This window comes from Pogoniulus pusillus, chromosome 23 (genome assembly GCF_015220805.1).
Source record: "Pogoniulus pusillus isolate bPogPus1 chromosome 23, bPogPus1.pri, whole genome shotgun sequence".
Classification (NCBI taxonomy): Eukaryota; Metazoa; Chordata; class Aves; order Piciformes; family Lybiidae; genus Pogoniulus; species Pogoniulus pusillus.
In genome coordinates, this window is record NC_087286.1 from 22,715,152 (window position 1) to 22,732,242 (window position 17,091).

At 45.4% G+C, this 17,091-nt stretch overlaps 1 protein-coding gene and 1 long non-coding RNA gene across 2 annotated transcripts in view; one reads left to right on the forward strand and one right to left on the reverse strand.

The window, feature by feature from the left end:
* The first annotated feature begins 23 nt into the window (after positions 1-23).
* On the forward strand, positions 24-1,009 carry LOC135185776 (uncharacterized). Its single transcript, XR_010306595.1, has 2 exons — positions 24-171; positions 508-1,009. It is a non-coding gene; the product is annotated as an uncharacterized LOC135185776 (long non-coding RNA).
* Positions 1,010-1,167: 158 nt separating this feature from the next.
* Positions 1,168-17,091, reverse strand: part of DLEC1 (DLEC1 cilia and flagella associated protein) — a 36,937-nt gene continuing 21,013 nt past the window's right edge. Inside the window, 21 exon segments of the mRNA XM_064162920.1 lie at positions 1,168-1,177; positions 1,993-2,039; positions 2,042-2,113; positions 2,115-2,139; positions 4,880-5,000; positions 8,129-8,149; positions 8,152-8,190; positions 8,193-8,280; positions 9,278-9,439; positions 10,280-10,459; positions 10,901-10,924; positions 10,926-10,986; positions 11,073-11,139; positions 11,142-11,166; positions 11,768-11,803; positions 11,805-11,891; positions 12,392-12,526; positions 13,688-13,905; positions 14,690-14,760; positions 15,634-15,737; positions 16,287-16,438. Coding sequence (XP_064018990.1) covers positions 1,168-1,177; positions 1,993-2,039; positions 2,042-2,113; positions 2,115-2,139; positions 4,880-5,000; positions 8,129-8,149; positions 8,152-8,190; positions 8,193-8,280; positions 9,278-9,439; positions 10,280-10,459; positions 10,901-10,924; positions 10,926-10,986; positions 11,073-11,139; positions 11,142-11,166; positions 11,768-11,803; positions 11,805-11,891; positions 12,392-12,526; positions 13,688-13,905; positions 14,690-14,760; positions 15,634-15,737; positions 16,287-16,438 — 1,745 coding nt within the window.

Below are 17,091 nucleotides of genomic sequence, written 5' to 3' on the forward strand. Positions count from 1 at the left end.
GGAACTAGTGTTCCAGCCGTGCTGCTGAAACAACAGCTTATTCCGTGCCTTCTGTAGTAGAAGAAAATGATTTACACAGTACAATCAAGTGAATTCCGGGGGTTGTTACTAAATCTGCAAAATTAGGCACAAATTGAGAACTAGAATAAGTCACACAGATCACCTAAGCAGGTAGGAGATGCAGACCTGGCATTTGCTGCAGAGTTAAAAAGCATCCTGGCAGGATAATTTAGTTCAGCTGAAGTTCAGCTGCAAGCCCTTGTATGGTGATGATGGATAGTTTTTTCTAATTTAGTTGATTCCTTTATTCTGTGAATATTATCAGAGAAGTAGTTGGTGGTGCAGTATTGTTGCATGACAAACTGTCTAAATGAGTCACTCAAAATCATTAGTGCATGTGAAAAGGCCTCTCCATGGTTTACCTTAAGATTTCTCTACCTTGCCCGAGTCTAGAGCAGCTTTTGCTTTTGAAAGCAGTGCAAAATCTTGCCCTCATTTCCTTTACAGCTGTGTGTGGCCTATCCCAGCATAAGCTGGCTCTGTCTTAACTTGCCACTGCGCTGGAGGATGTGCTGTGACACTCTCCTTCTAACCAAGTTGCTGTGAAGCTTCTGTCAGAGGGACCAGACTGATTTCCACAGGAGATGCCTGAATAGAATGGTTCTATTGAATTGCTGGAAGCCAGGAATTTGCAAGTGGCCATTCCACCTTCTATAGCTCATGTCTAAATAGCATGTGTGACTCTAACTTAGAGGACAAGTTTAAGATTAATAATATGTACCTGACATAAAGCACATTTCAGCATTGCTTCTCCTGCCAGTACTCCAAGACTGTCAGCGACAACTCTACTTCAGTGATGCTACAAGCATGTATTTCATCCTGGAAAGTTCTGCATTCTCTGCTCTCTCTCTTACAAGCAGAAAGATCACTGAAACTTGGAGTTAACAATTTAAAAAAAACATACTCATCATCTTTGACATGCTAGAAAGGCTTAATCACAGAGTCTGAAGTTTTGTGTCCTGGCATCACGTTTTTTGCACTTAGTAATACATTTGGGTTCTTTTGCAATAGATTTGTTTGCTTTTTGTGATGATTGTTGGTTTAAGATTAGATCACCAGAGCCCTCTGATATTCTTACATTCCTGTGCTGTGGCCCTGTCTACCCACTCAGTCAGTTCTGCAAGCAAACAGATGCAGTTATTGGGAGGGGACAGGAGGCATTAGTACACTGTGGTTTCTGTCTCAGCAGTATAGTCGTTTTAATCTAGACAGAAAGCAGCTATTGTGCATCTTTGTTCTCCTCCAGTGTGGACTGCTGCTCCCTCCTTTCCCACACATACTGCCCTTAAAAAACATTTTTTATATGTTGGGAGTGGAAAACTTCACAGGCTCAGAAGTGGGAATTTCAGTGACCTTTAGCTAAAGTAATGGTAAAGACATTTAAAGAGAAGTGTAAATGGAAACCACGTGGGAGGGGAAAAGTTCCTCCCTCTTTAGCTAAAGGGGGTGTTCCTCAATACCCCATCACAATGAAAACATGCACGTTGGGAATTTGCCAGGGAGTCCAGGGAAAGTTGGCTCTTCCCTTTCTGTGTAGAGGCAACAAAAAAACAGCCCAGGGGGATGCTGGCTTGTTTCACTAATTCCTGCTTTTATTACATGCCAGTGTCCATTCTCATGTCAAACTAATACACGAGGCAAAACAAAAGCTGCTTTTAAAGTATGAACAGGCTTAAGTGTATTTGGGACATGCCGTGATATGCAGAGGGGTTTGTTGCCAGAGCTGTGTTGCAGTGTAAGCTGATTATTTTTGCAAAGCCTGGTTCTCTGGGTGATGGTAAACTTACCACAGCTATAAAGACAATAGCACCAAATGAGATTATGCCTGTTTTCCTAGAGTACCCTCGTGTTTTTTTCCTCATAACTTTGAAGTTTATTCTGCTAAAAGTCCAGCCCGTTCTAAAACAACCCTCCAGTAGCCACACCCATTACCTTGACACTTGTCTTGCTTGAATTAAACCATTGAGGTCTTCATACTTCCCTCATTGTATGTGCCTCGTCCTCTGAGCTGCAGCATGCAGGGCCTCTCTCCCAGCATTCCAGTAATGGCCACCCACAGTCTTATATTCAGTGTCACTCCTAAAGCACAGAGCAAGAAGATGGTTCAGTCAGAGGCAGGTGCAGTTCTGTGTGGAACAAGGAGACTAGTTTACACTGCTGAGGGAAACCTAGGACACAAACTGCCTCTAGTCACAAGCAGTAACTGGTCTCTATGCTTGTGTTTGGTCTGCTGGTGTTAATCTCACTTCGTGGCTACATATAGCAATGCTTGAAAAGAATGGATCCAGCCTGTACCTGAGTAAAGACCTTGGATTATTAACTTGGTGTTGAAAGAAGAATTTTAGTATCTTCCTACTTGCGACCACTAAACCAAGAGACAAAGCTCAGCTGGTAGCCAGTATTTGCAGCATGTGTGGCACTGCCTGCATGTGAAAACCACTATCCCTATGACCAGAGTTTGAAATGGAAAAGTTTTTTGTCAGCCCCCCCCGGCCCCAATGCAAGGGGGTCAGCAGTGGAGTCCAGTTTCTAAGTGAACATCAAAAACCTCACAGCAAGTGCACTGTGCTAAGTGGCAGTCTTGTGCATAACTCAGCTAGGGCTGGTGTACCCTACAGTCCGGGGACTGTTCATCTGAAGGACTTCTCTGCACCTAAGAGGCAGCTCTTGTAAAGACCTGAGGCAAGAGCCTGTGCTGCCAGATAGCTTTCATTTTTTCCCTTCTCATATATAATTCCCCGGCAGGAAGCTCAGTGACCTGGGGATGTGGATTATTAAAATCACTAAGCATATAATGCAAATAATTATTACTAATGCCACACTGGTCCTGAGCTCTGCTTTACTGGGAATTCTTTGGAGCTGGCTGCTGTACTAGCACAGTTTTTTGCTTTCAGGCATGCTGATCAGTCTTGTCTGTTGTTGCACAAGCAGCAACACTTCAGGCATATTCAGAAGCACTCCAGAAAAAATTTGGCAGTCAGGAGCCTGCCAGGAGTCGTTCACCACACTGCTCAGAGCAGGGACAGCTTAGAGCAGTTGCTCAAGGCTTCATCCCAGTGAGAATTCAGTGGTTCTGGTGACAGAGGTCTTGCAGTGAGTTCCAAGGAGATGGAAGTTGTGACAGTAATATAGTGTCACCCTGAAGTTTGCTGCTTGACACTCCTATTACAGTGCTAATAGCAAGGCTAGACTTGTCTTAAAAATTCTGCCATCAATGTGGTAACTTGCCAAAAAAGAATTTGTAATGGAAGCTGAATTGTTCTTACAGGAGTTTATCTCCACTAATTAAGCAAAGAGAAAGTTTTTGGGTCACTACTTCTGCTGTTCCCAACTAATCTCTAGCTTTGATGGAAGCTAGGATAAAATGCCTGTAGACATCATTAGAACAATATTAAATGTAATGGTCATCTGCACTCCTGGTGTCATTTGCCTGCAGCACACTTTGTTGTGTCCAAAAAACCTGTTTAGACTAGAAGCAATAAAATCACCATTGAATTTTTTTTCCCCCCCTCTCATCAAACAACCAACGACAGGACTGCAAGACAAGACATTGCGCAGCAGGCTAAGCAAGGGTTCAAACATCCTTTTTGCTTGCTTAGAAAGTTTTTATTCTATTTGTATCATCAGGAGTGTGGTCTGGATGTATGTAGGAAAAAGAAGATTCTTTGGTGAGGTCACCTAAATTAGGGGAAGGATCCCCAAGACTGACTGCAAAAGGCACTGCACTTTCCTGCATGATGAAAAGATGCTTTACTGGAATTGTGAGCTTACTCTAGAGACATTTCTTCCTCTGTCCTACAAAGTGCTGGGTGCATAAAAGGACTCAGCTGTTTTTACCTGCCTCGGCACTGGATTACAGGCTTGAGATTTTTTGAATGACAGAATCATCGAGGCTGGAAAAGACCTGAGATCATCAAGCCCAGCCTAATGACCTAACACCACGACATCAGCTAAACCATGCCACCAAGTGTCCAGAGAAGGGCGCGAGGCTGGGGAGAGGCCTTGAGCACAGCCCTATGAGGAGAGGCTGAGGGAGCCTGGAGAAGAGGAGGCTCAGGGGAGACCTTAGTGCTGTCTACAACTACCTGAGGGGAGGTTGTGGCCAGGAGGAGGTTGCTCTCTTCTCTGAGGTGGCCAGCACCAGAACGAGAGGACACAGCCTCAGGCTGTGCCAGGGGAGATTTAGGCTGGAGGTGAGGAGAAAGTTCTTCCCTGAGAGAGTCATTGGACACTGGAATGGGCTGCCCGGGGAGGTGGTGGAGTCGCCATCCCTGGAGCTGTTCAAGGCAGGACTGGATGTGGCACTTGGTGCCATGGTCTAGCCTTGAGCTCTGTGGTAAAGGGTTGGACTTGATGATCTGTGAGGTCTTTTCCAACCCTGATAATACTGTCTGATACTGTGATTCAATCTTTTCTTAAATACCTCCAGGCATGGTGACTCCACCACCTTCCTGGGCAGTCATTCCAGGGCCTAATCATCCTTTCTGTGAGGAAGTGCTTCCTAATATCCAGCCTGCCCTCCACACCAGTGGCATTACCCTAAAGAAAGGGCTTTTTTTTTCTAGTGCTCGTGCCAGCTGTTAACATGGTTTTGAGCATCCTGGATGCCAAATCCAGAAGAAATCTCATGCATGGGAGCAGCATAGGCAACAGGGTTATATGGGAAAAGTACCAGCTGGAAGCCCAGGACTGGTAAGCATCAGAGGTGAAAGGAGCAGGCAGGTGCTACAGGAACAGAGCAGAACTGGCTCTTTACTTTCAGTGACTGCTCTGGGCCTGGCAGGGAATGACAGCAAGATTTCAGTCCTGCTCACTGTACCTGGCAGTAAAGCTGATCTGTAAAATCTCCTTAGTTGGTGAGTCCCCTTCACGTGCCTCCAAAATGCCATGGGGAGGGAAGACAGAAAATACTTCCACGTTCTTCCTCTTTTCCTGGCCACCTGCAGTGAAAGGGACAGGTATCAAACAAAGTCCCATCGGGCACCCGCGCACACTGTGCAGAACACAGCATTCAAACCAACCTGCCCGCTGGCCAGCCAGCTAAGACATCACATCTTGCACTGTCAGAGGTTTCCTGTGCATGTAGGCACTTTGTGTTTTCATCCTCTAATCAAGAGCAGTGATCAGGGGCCTCCTCATCAAAATAATAATGCCTTGATCTTTTTCCCTTCAAAGCCTATCTGTTTCCACATCATTAGGCACAAGCTCTAAGAGAACTCATAAGAAGCTAACTGCCTCTTCTTGAGTCTTAGGCTTATGTTATAAATGAGCAAAACATGTCCACTGCTTCTGAGGCATGTGTTTAAAATATTTTAGTTGCATTTGGGTAACTGCTTGAAATCAGTGGAGATAAACTGATGTCAAAAAAAGAAAAAATGAAAAAAGAAAAAAAGGCCCACATAAGTGAGACAGAAGCAGCATATATGATGGGGAAATACTGGGCTTTAAACAGGATGTGAACAGGGAGGGGGAAAAAGTCATCAGGCTTCCATGTGGCAAGGCGTGGGAGGATGCACCAGTGTGGGAGCAATGGGGGACTAGTAAGGGCTCTCAACCTGCTGCCCAGAAGCATGCTGAGGACAAAATAATGCAGTCTTGCAGAGATGAGCCAGATCCCCTGCGGGTAGTAGCTGCCAACAGGAAAACATCACGTGGTAGTGGTGACAGGAGGGGCAGAGAGAGGTTTGATAGCTACAGAGGTGCCTGAGTATGGACAGGTAGGAATCTGACCCTAGGATTGGAGTACAGACGAGAAAAGAGGTTCCCAAAGATCAGGTAAGGAAAATCAGTCAGCAGCCAGCTCCAAAAAAGGTACCACTGAAATGCCTCTACACTAACGCAAAGAGCATGAGGAACAAAGAGGAAGAACTGCAAATCTGTGCAAGTCTGCAGGGTTATGATGTCATTGGCAATCTGCTGGAGACACAGTGGGATGAATCTCACAATTGGAGCTTGAGGATAGATTGTTATAGACTCTTCAGGAGGGCCAGGCTGGGGGTAGAAGGAAGCCAGGAGGCCTGCAGAGATGACTAGAGATCTCCTGGACACACTTAGATGCAATGATATGAATAGCCTACAGTGCGAGGGGAAGCAATGACAGGGAACCTGGGGCAAATACAAAGAATTGGTTTTGTGGCAAACCAGAGCTCAGGTTAGGTGAAAGGTAAAGACCAGCTGGTAAATGAATCTAGCTAGGTACAGAAGCGGGAACAAGAACTTCTTCTTGGGTATATTAGTGAGGAAGGAGTGACCTGGAAGAGATTGGTGGGACCCTTCCAGAAGGGAACCATGAGAGCTGGTGGGCAAAGATATGGGATAAGGCCGAGGTACTCAATTGACTTCTTTTGCCTCAGTTTTCAATGGCAGGGGTTCCCAGCCTACAGATGTTTGAGCACAGAGGGCAAAAGTAAGGTCTGAAAAGGAAGATCTGTGCCCACATCTATTGAAGATCATGGTTGTGAGCACCTAAGTAATCTGAACAAGTCCATGGCGCCTGACAAGATCCACCCTGAGGGCACTGGCAGGGGAAGTTGGCTAAACCACTGTCCATCCTATTTGAAAGGTCCTGTCAGAACCATGAAGTTCTGCTGACTAGAAAAGGGAAAACATAAGGCCCAGCTTCAAGAAGGGGGAAAAAGGATGACCCTGGGAAACTACAGAGCAGTCAGTCTCACCTCTGTGCCTGGCAAGGTCATGGAGAAGATCCTCCTTAAGGCTCTGCTAAGGCAAGTGGAAAACAAAGCAGAGGTGATTTGTGGTCAGCAGCAATGGCTGCACCAAGTGCAGATCATGCCTGACAAATTTGGGTGGCTATTTAAGATGAAGTCACAGTAAAAGTGGACAAGGGAAGGGCAACTGACGTCATCTACCTGGACCTGAGTAAGGCTTTGACCTGCTCTCCCATGTGACATCCTGTCACCAAACTGGAAAAACACGGACTGGATGGTGGAGCACTGCTGGATAAGGAATTGCCTGGGTGGTGGCATGCAGACAGTGGTGATCAAGGGCACAATGTCCACCTGGAGACCAGTGCAAGTGGCATTCCTCAGGTGTCAGTGCTGGCACTAATGCTGTTTGCCATCTTTGTCAGTGACATGGACAGAAGAATTGCGTTCCTCTCAGCAAGTGTGCAGATGGCACCAAGCTAGAGGGCAGGGATCCATCCAGAAGGACCTGGACAGGCTGCAGAGGGTGTGCTCAGGCCAACCTCATGACATTCAACAAGACCAAGTGTAAGGTCCTGCACCTGGGGGTGCAAGCCCAAGCGCAGCTCCAGGCTGGGTGGGGAATGGCTGAGAGCAGCCCTGAGGAACAGGGACCTGGGGGGTCTGTGGCAATGCTCCAGAGAGCCTGCAGTGTGAGTGCAGCCCAGACAGCAACCCTGTGCTGGGCTGCAGCCAGAGCAGTGTGGGTAGGCAGGGCAAGGGAGGGGATTCTGCCCCCTTGCTCTGCTCTCCTCAGACCCCACCTGCAGTCCGGGGGGCAGTTTCTGGAGCCCCCAGCAGCAACCAGGACATGAAGTGTTGGAGCCATTCTAGGGGAGGGCCACGAGGATGCTGAGAGGGCTGCAGCAGCTCTGCTGTGAGGACAAAGCTGAGAGAGTTGGGGCGGTGCAGGATGGAGAAGAGAAGGCTTTTGAGGAGGAGACCTTGGAGTGGCCTTGCAGTATCTGAAGGGGGCTTACATGAATGCTGGGGAGGGGACTATTGATAAAGTCTTGTAACGACAGCACAAGGGTAATGGGTTTAAACTGGCAGAGGGGGATGTTAAGAAGAAGTTCTTAGCAGTGAGGGTGGTGAGACCTGGCACAGGTTGCCAGGGAGGTCTGTGGCTGCTCCCTCCCTGGAGGTGCTCAAGGCCAGTTTGGATGAGGCCTTGAGTGACCTGTTCTAGTTGGGAGGTGTCCCTGACTATGGCTGTGGGCTTGGAACTGGGGTGATCCTTGAGGCCCCCTTCCAACCTAAACAGCTCTGTGATTCTATGACATACTGAGTGTGTGCAGTCTTTTTGACTAACAAGACTCCCTAGTGAACTGTAATAAGGAAATCCAACTGCAAAACCAGCATACCTAGCAGAGCAGTCCAGTAACTCTGCAGCCACTCCTGTTGCACAGGAAGACATGTTCAGTCTGGTCTGTGCAACAAAGCAGGTCTTGAAATCAATTGTGTCACAAGATAGCTCCAGAGCTGGAACGGTGAGATAAGCAGTCACTGGGATCAGCTGCAAAACAGAGGGAAGGGAAAGAAGACAACCCCCACCTTTAAATAATGTGCTGCAGCCCCATTACTCTCACCCTCAAGTAGAGAATCAAGAGCAGTTGTCCTGTGTTCTTTTGCCATCGCATCAGCTCCATTCTACAGCTTTGAGCGAACTGAGCTGTTGCTGGTTTACTGTTTTAGGAAAGGTTTTCCAACCAGGCACTGTGGTCTTAACAAATTAACATGAGCAAAGGTTCTCCTTTGTTATTAGGGTTTTCTGTGGAGATGCAGGCATTACAGCATCTCGCCCCCTTGGAACTGTACATGGCCTGCTGTGAGTCATTCAGTTTTTTGCAGATTTTCCCAAGATTATTATAAATTGACTTTGTCAGCCTCCAGAAATATCTGCTATGAGAAATACATGCCTGCAGTGTGCTGGATGGGCTGCAGGCTTGGGGGAGGGGTTTATAGGTTTCCATCTGGAAGAGATTGCTCATTAAATGCATGTGGGCTGTACCCCTCCACATGAGTTAGACTGCTGAGACTTTCTGAGAAGCACTTGGGTACTGCAGGAGGCAGTGCTCAGGGACTCAGGCACTGGCATGTTCCCTGAGAGAGGCCTGACCCCATCTCACAGAAGGATGGTAAGAGTCACACTGTCTCTGAGTGTGCTTCACTTTTTAGCCAGATGATCCAGGCTGGTCGAAGATCGCTGGCATGAGCACCAGGGTGCTATCCCCACACCTAAGAGTCACCTGTGGTCTCAACAAAGAGCCATCTCCTTTTGTAAATCCACTTTTACTTAGATAGAAGCACAGAACTACTGAGGTTGGAAGAGAACTTTGAGATCAAGTCCAACTATTCTCCTGCAGCTCACAATCCTACCACTACTGCTGCATGACACAACACACTCTAGAGGGTGGCTGCTTCTCAGAGCCTAAGGCATGTGCATTTTGGGGCAGAGATGCTGATGAAACACAGCCCTTTCTCATGGCCCAGAGACCTTCTTCTGCTCATACCTGGCACGTGCTGTTACTATGTTCAATGACTAGATTTTGATTAAACTGCAAGCTTTTTCTCTCCATTCTCAACTGGAGCATTTGCATTCCAGGAAGCAGCTGGGTATCTGGCAGATGCTGATATGTAAGCAGCTCCAGAGTTGTGTGGAATGACACTTTCACCTGTGAGAAAACCATCACATAAGAAGATTCTGTGCAGGAAATCCAAAATAAACAACGCTCAAAGGCCCAGGCACACATTTTTCCACTGAACCCAAAGGTGTCATGCCAGAAACCAAATTCCCACTGGAACAAAAACACAGCTATTTCTATGAATCCAATACACAGAGATGGAGTGTAAAGGTGAACAGCTAATCTCTGAACCACAGGGGACAAACAGCCTCTAGCAAGACAAAGGTTCTAAATTCCCTAGGTTAAACTTTCCCCAAAGCTGGCTTAGACATGCAAGACTTCTGCACAGATAGATTTAAGACATGTGTCTCTGTTTCAAAATGAACACTGACAAATAGGAAACATGCTTCAAAACATGCGACTGCTTACTTGTTCTTTGCACCCTAGCTATTCTTGACTCCAGGACTTCATTTCCTTCAATGTCACTGTATGCACTCAAAAGTAACCCATTTTTTTCCCCCTGCGTTCGCACTGCCTGTATTTAATTTAAAGAACCAAGGCACTGCAGTCTTGGGAAATCTTTCCATTTGCCCAGTTTCCATAGGCTGTTGATTTAGGTGAGCTCCAGAAACCACAGGGTTTTCTACAGGAGTTTACAATGGTCAGAGTTGATAAGAAAAAGCACAGTGGGGTCACTGTAGGAAAAACATTTTGTACCCAAAATATAGCAGAAAAATTGCATTCATAGCCTTTGCTAGTATGGCACTATTTCCCCTGAAACCAAGAGATTTCTGGACTGATGTGTTTTTCTTGTGGTTTCTTCTGGCCATGTGAACACACCAATTACTGAACTATCTATTCTGGCAGAGGATTATTATTTCTGAGCCTAACCAGCATGTTTGCTGTGGTAAAGTACAGTTGTGGTTGCTGTTCATTTCCTCTTTCTTGCGGTGAGGTGTTATTGGTGCTGGACAGGCTGAAAGGGTGTAGCCAAAGAGCTTGAAGTACAGAGGAAGCCTTAGTGTGATTTGTGAGTTTCAAACTCTGAGTCATTACTGAATCTGTCAAAACCTGGTGGAGAAATGATTCAAAACAGGGTCAATTTTGACTCCCTTGAGAGGTTTGTGCTAGTCTGGTCATTCAGCATTACTGAGATCTGAAGGCCTGTAGCCCAATATTTCCTACTTGTGCTTTTCAAATTTCTTGAGTAAAACTAAAATACAAACAATGTAATAATGTTTAAGGAGTCTTGAGTGTTTAGGGTGAATGAGTGATCAGGCTGTTCTGAGTGATCCCCTCTGCTCTCAGACCTCTGCGTTCTGAAATTAAGTACTTATTTCTCTACTTACAAAGCAAAAGACATATAAAGCAGTATTGTCTAAGATCATCTTGCTTATGTCTAATAAAGACCTGTCTTGTTATGCTCAATATAGAAAGCTGCCACATGCACAGCTCTGAAATCTTTGCAGCAGCACAAACTCAGCTGAACACATCAGTGCGTGAAGTACTTACTCCTGATGGGGGTTGATCTGGTAGGGAGATCACTTGCTGCTGAATAAAACACCATCCCTCTGCTGTGATCCATATCTACTTTTAACCTGAGTGAAAGAATTAGAGCTGGTCAGAGCCTGCTCTCAAGCTGACTTGCTCTGTGGGCACAGTGGCTGTCAGCAATGGTACTCACAGAGCTTGTGCTACAAAAGCTTGCAAGGAGACTCGTAACGGTGGAGCTTTATAGCCATGGCTGCGATCACTTGGTGGGGCACTGTCTGTGCAAGCTGACAAGAAAATGGGAAACAGAAATGATGTATGAAACGATAGCTCTAGCACTGAAACCCTGCCTTCAGCCTAAGCTGTTGGCCAAAACAAGAGTCTGCTTGTTGATTTGTTGCTTGTGTGTAAGACACGGTGGCAATGTGCAAGGAACAGCAAAAGCTAAGCACAGCTGGGCTTGCAATGATTCATGTCAAGAGAACAACTCATGAAACAGTGCTCAGCCCTCACTTTAGTCTGTGACCTGCACTTGCAGTTGTTGAATTTTCCCCAGGGGAGGGACATGCTGTCCAAATCCACACAGGAAGGTGGATGCAGAGCTAAGCACAGGACTCAGCAGTGCTGAGTTTCAGTCCCATTGTAAACTCCCTGTTACCAATAAAACCCGATGTTGTGACAGCCTTTCAAACTATGGTGACACTCTCGCTCAGAACGCTTCCAAGCTAAAGACAAACACAACAATGAACCACTCCAGTTAGGGAAGATTGTACAGGGCAACAGAACAGGACTGCTGGTGCAGACCAGCCAGGAATCCTGTAGTAAATTGCAGAAAGGGAACGCACTGTTTTTCATTCGCCTCTAGTCTTGCCGCAATAGACAGCTTACCTTGTCGTCCAGGCTCACGAAGCCCAGCATCAAGCCCCTCACACTGCACTTCAGTCACGGTCTCTGGGAGGATGCATGGGGTGAAAGAGATGCAAACGCAGACGCTGCCACCTCCTGGAACCACCTGCAGTGGGGGAGACAACAGTTCAGCAGCGCAGGGAGCTGCTTTGGGATTGCACAAGCACCCTTCAGCTGCTAAAACAAGTTGCACAGGCAGCATGAAGTCTCCTGGGGATGGGCTATGCTCAGGCTTGCTCTCCCAGTTCTGCCAGGGCTACTTAGCAACCTACCCTGGTTAAGCACATGCTTCCAAAGCTTCAGATTGATGCCATTCGCCTCATGCCACACATTCCACCATGACAACTCCATAGACGCCACTCTGAAGAGCCCAGTACAACTGACCACTTAATTCCAGTCATCAGGTAATTGCTCGAATGTAAGTGGGACACTTTTCTGTTGACTTTACAAACTCCTGATAACCACCATCAAGACCCCAGTGCCCAACCTAGTCTTTCACTGTACAGCTGTCTGTACCTCAAACCAAATTCACCTCCTCTTTTTCCATCTCCATTATCCTACAGAAAACATGCTAAAACTAAGCACAAAGGAAATGCAAATGCTTACGATCTGTCGTGGGGTAATGGAGTAGGGGTTGTCTGCAGGAATCCCTTCATGAGGACGAATAAGTATAGTGATGTTTTCCTGTGTTGTAGATTCTTGAGTGGTTGTTTCCTTCTCTTGGCTGTCAGAGCTTGAAGACTACAGGGACACAAGGGTGGGGAATGGTTAAAACTGTTACACTATAGGGGGGGAATGTGGGTGCAGCATGCAGGGGGACCTGCTGCACTGGATGGCCAGCTCCATTCCTTCTTCCTGGCACAAAAGCTGGGCATGTGGAAGTGTCCTGTACAGTAACTTTCTCATGCACTGGTTTGCTCTCCTGAAACTGCCCCGTGAGCTCCTTGGGAAAATGCATGCCTAGGTCCTGTTCCTACAGGAGGATCACTCAGCAGTGACATCTTTGGCCCATCAGAGAAACTAGCACTCTAGGGCAATATTGTTTCCTTTGTTTACACAAGAAAAGGTTAGAGGTATAGAAAAAAAATATGTCTTTTGACCTGATTCAGAGAAAAATGTGATTTCAGTATATTTTCTGTAAACCATTTGTGTGAGAAATAGACATATCCTGCATGATAGCTTCTCCCGGTCACTACCAACCCTTCAAGACACCATTTAAACTATGAGACATTGGAAGAAACTCCCAAAGGAGATGGTGAAATCCCCTACATTAGGCAGTTTCAAGGCCCAGCTTGACAGGGTGCTGGTCCCATCTCATTTAGACTGTATTCCTACCCGAAAGATTGGGACTAGTGATCCTTCCAGCCTGATATTCTATGAATCTCTGACTTTAAATTGCCATATTACAATCAAACTTCACATGTCATAGATGTTACCATAATCTAATGGAGTAACAGAGCAAATCTAACCTCAGCACTGGGATAAACACCTCCAGATTGTGAGCTACAATTTGAGCTTCACAGGCTAGATTCTGGTCCCTGGCTACAGCACACATTGACACTGTAAAGTACCATTAGAATAGTAGACTCAAATAAGAAGGTTTAGTTATGGCAACACTTGGATGTAAAATGGCATTACTTTTCCAATGACATTATTTATAAAGTATCTATCAGCTTCTTCAACTATCAGAAGAGATATTTGCTCATGGCCTATTCTGGAATCAGATGGCTGATACCAACAGCAATCTACCCATTACCACCTTTTTGTGTGAAGAGCTGACATTTCTTTTAACAACCCAGCTCTTAGTTACAAGGTATATGATGTGTTATTATTTTCAAGCTCCCGTGCCAAGAAACCCATCAGTATCTCAGCTGCAGTACAAAAACCAGACTAACAGCTGACCTCATCTGTGGTTTGTGGAGCTAGATGAATGCTTCCACAAGGAATAACAGCTTGATCCAACTTTAACATGATCTCTGACTCCAAGGTGCTACCAGTTGATGCAGTCTCATTTTCATCCATGTCCTGAAGAGGAAAGGGGTCTCCAAAGAACATCAGCAGGTCCACCAGCTTCTTATCATCTTGCTCTTGGTTGTAAATTTGCCAGTCCAGGCGGATGTCTGAATTGAAAATGAGAAAGCACAATTACTTCTGGTCACTGAGAAGACTCACAGCTTAGTATCGGAGAACCAGAACATCAATCAATGGATTTGTGTTTAGCAGACGGATTGTATTAGAGCACATCTTAAGCTTTTCATGTTTGCTTCAAGCAAAAATGATTGAAGATCATGTGTGATATGCTCTTATCGTAGCTTGGTCGCTCTCTAAGCCCTAAACTATACTTTTAGTAACAATAAAATAAATTATGAACACTTTGTTTTAAAGCAAATATGTTTGGTGGCATTCAGAAATCTGAAAATGACTGACTTTTGTTCTGAAGAGCTAAAACCTCATGCAAGATAAAAAGACTAAGCACAGAAGAGCCAGAAGATACCACTAACAAGCAGGTGACTGGATTTACGAAGACAAAATGGAAGAGCCTGGATTCCCATAATTTTGATAGGCAAACACAACAGGATGGGATGCACAGTTTCACAGCAACCACACTCTGAGCCTCCTATGCTCTGGCTGCTCTACTGTCATGGGAAGCAAACCAACACTCACAGCAGTGATGCCAGAATGCTACTGTGTGCACATAAAGCCCTGACAATATATATTCTGTTCTGGACTAGCTGCAACAGAAAACAGCTTAGGCACTCTCTTGTATGTCATTATGACTTTTGGAAGAACTAAACTAATTGGTAAACCAATAGTGAATTAATATGTTAATAGGCTCTTCTATTTTCATTGTCAGAAGAAGTGCAGTGCAAGTGTTGTTGGTTGCAGTACAAAAGTCATCCTTACCGAAGGGAGCGGGGTTGTTGAGCTGCATCCTCCGGAAGACAGGAGGTGCTCCAGAGATGTGAGTGCCAAACCTGGGGTGGGAGAACCTTGCTGTCACCACATGCAGAAAATAGCAGCGAATGACTGAAATAATTAAAGATTTGTTTGGAAGTGGAAACATTATCTGGCTTCACTGGTAGCCTGGTACAAGTGGCTGTCAGGTAAGGTGTGGCTGGGCACCGTCAAATACACAGTTGCTTTATTCAATCAGTCTCTTTTCTGGTTTTCTTACTTGTCCCGGGTGTTTCAGGGCAAGCATGTAAAGTCGGCTTTTGTAGAAAGACTCTGACAGCAGCTACAAATGGCAATGCAACAGTGGGGTGACCTGTGTCAGACAATTTCCAGGTGCATAAGGGTTTGGCTTTTTTGTAGCTACATCAGTTTTCTGTAGCTTGTGACATTGCAAATACTCTTGGCTGTAGTATGTTACATTCTAATGCTAACTCCTCTGAAGTCAGAGCAGCAGTCTTGCCGTACAGCAGCTGGCTCATTAGTGCCCGAGGCCCTATAAAACAACCTTTGCCAGATGTGCAGATGCAACTTGCGGTAGAGAGAGCTTAAGCCTTTCTCTGCCTGTATGTACCTTGGGGCTGCATTTCTCCCAGTCCAGGAAAAGGGACTGGGAGAAATGAGCTGGGAGAAATGAGATGTGGATGATGACAAGAACTGCCACCACGCAGCATTTTCCATCACCTCAGGATCAGAATAAGGCTGGATTGGGTGAACTCTTGTATGCAGATTCTTTTCTTATTATACTGCCAGAGATTGGTGTTATAGAAGCACAGACTGCAGATAGACAGCCACATTGCTTGTCTTCTCATTATATCATAAAATGATGGAAACAGGTGTGTATGTTGGCTGTACTCCAGTGCTATTTAATTCTCTGACAGTGTTCTGTGCTATACCTGATTATGGGTTGCTCTGTTTGTGGTCCTGTCATCTGCAGGAAGATTGGACAGCCTTTCACAGTCATTTGCATAGGAATTAATTTAGTTGGTAAGATTCCCACCTATTAAAAATGAATTTTTTGCTGTTAGAATCAAGACAAAACTTTAGTTCTGTGTTACAAAACTGTATTTTGAAAAGTGATTGGGTTTTCAAATATTTTTCTGGCTGGTTTTGAGAACAATCTAATTCATGCTAATGAACACAGCTCACAAAAGCTCTTCTCAGCAGTAGAATGCAGTATCTCATATATTCATCAGCCTCCTTAGGACTTCTCCATGCCACTCAATATATTGTATTGGTAGAACAGAGTGGTACTGGCCAGCTAACAAGCACTTTTACAAATCATAACTGCTCCAGTAATTTTAAAGGCACATGAATACCTCCCAAGGGTAAACGCTACCCCAAAACTAAATCATGCACTGCAAGAGTGAATGATTGTTCCTTACACATGGTTTGGAGGCAGTGGCATAGCAATATCTACCCTGAATTCTTACACAAGCCCTAACAAACTGCAAAAGTGCTTTTAAACAGACAGGAAGCTGGGAAAAATCATTGGTGTAAGATCTGCCATAGGAGATGGCACTTCACTTAAAACTGAAGCCTCACGTACCTTACAGACAAGATCATCCTGGTACTCTCCCCACATGTTGTTGTAAGCTGTTATTTCTATGATTAGCTCCTGGAAGGCTTTCAGAGTTCCTGTGGAAGGCTGTATATGGAAAGCTACTCCCTTCCCATGAGACAGCAGTGCTGCTGCAAACTCTGAAGAAGCACAGCAAAGAAGCATTTGGTGAATTTGAAGGAAATGCAACAAAGTTAATCTTTCAAAGAATATATAGGGCCATGTTTTTCAGCTGACTTTCATCATAGCCTATCCTCGATGACTTAAAAAACCCTGGGATCATTCACCCAATCCACAGTTCCCTTCTGCAGTGGGTCTTCATCTGAGAGAGAGATCATTTTTGCAGAGGTTATTTCACAGGACTCCCTTATGATAACCTGATCCAGGACTCTTAGGCCTGTGCAAGGCACTAAAATGGTTGCATGAAACACATATTTGAGAAAAATAAGCTGGAATCTGTGCAACTGGTTATGGTTTCATTAGCAGTTGACCGTTTATCTCTGTGCACTCTCCAACACAGAGAATGTGTTACAAAGAGCAGAGCTGTTCCACACTGAGTCACCTGGCCTTCTAAAGCAGTAAGCTTGCATGAAATCTGTCAGGACAGCATTTCTCCAGTCTTAAGCACTAATTGAACAGCTGAAAAGCTCTGTCTTTACAACAGATAACAAATATTATGGCAAGGTACCAATGTGTCTAAGTTCTATTTGGATACAGAAGATTCATCCAACACTTTATAGTGTTTTACTCCCCATTTCTCCCCCCCCCCCCCCCCCCGGGTCTCGTGGGGCTG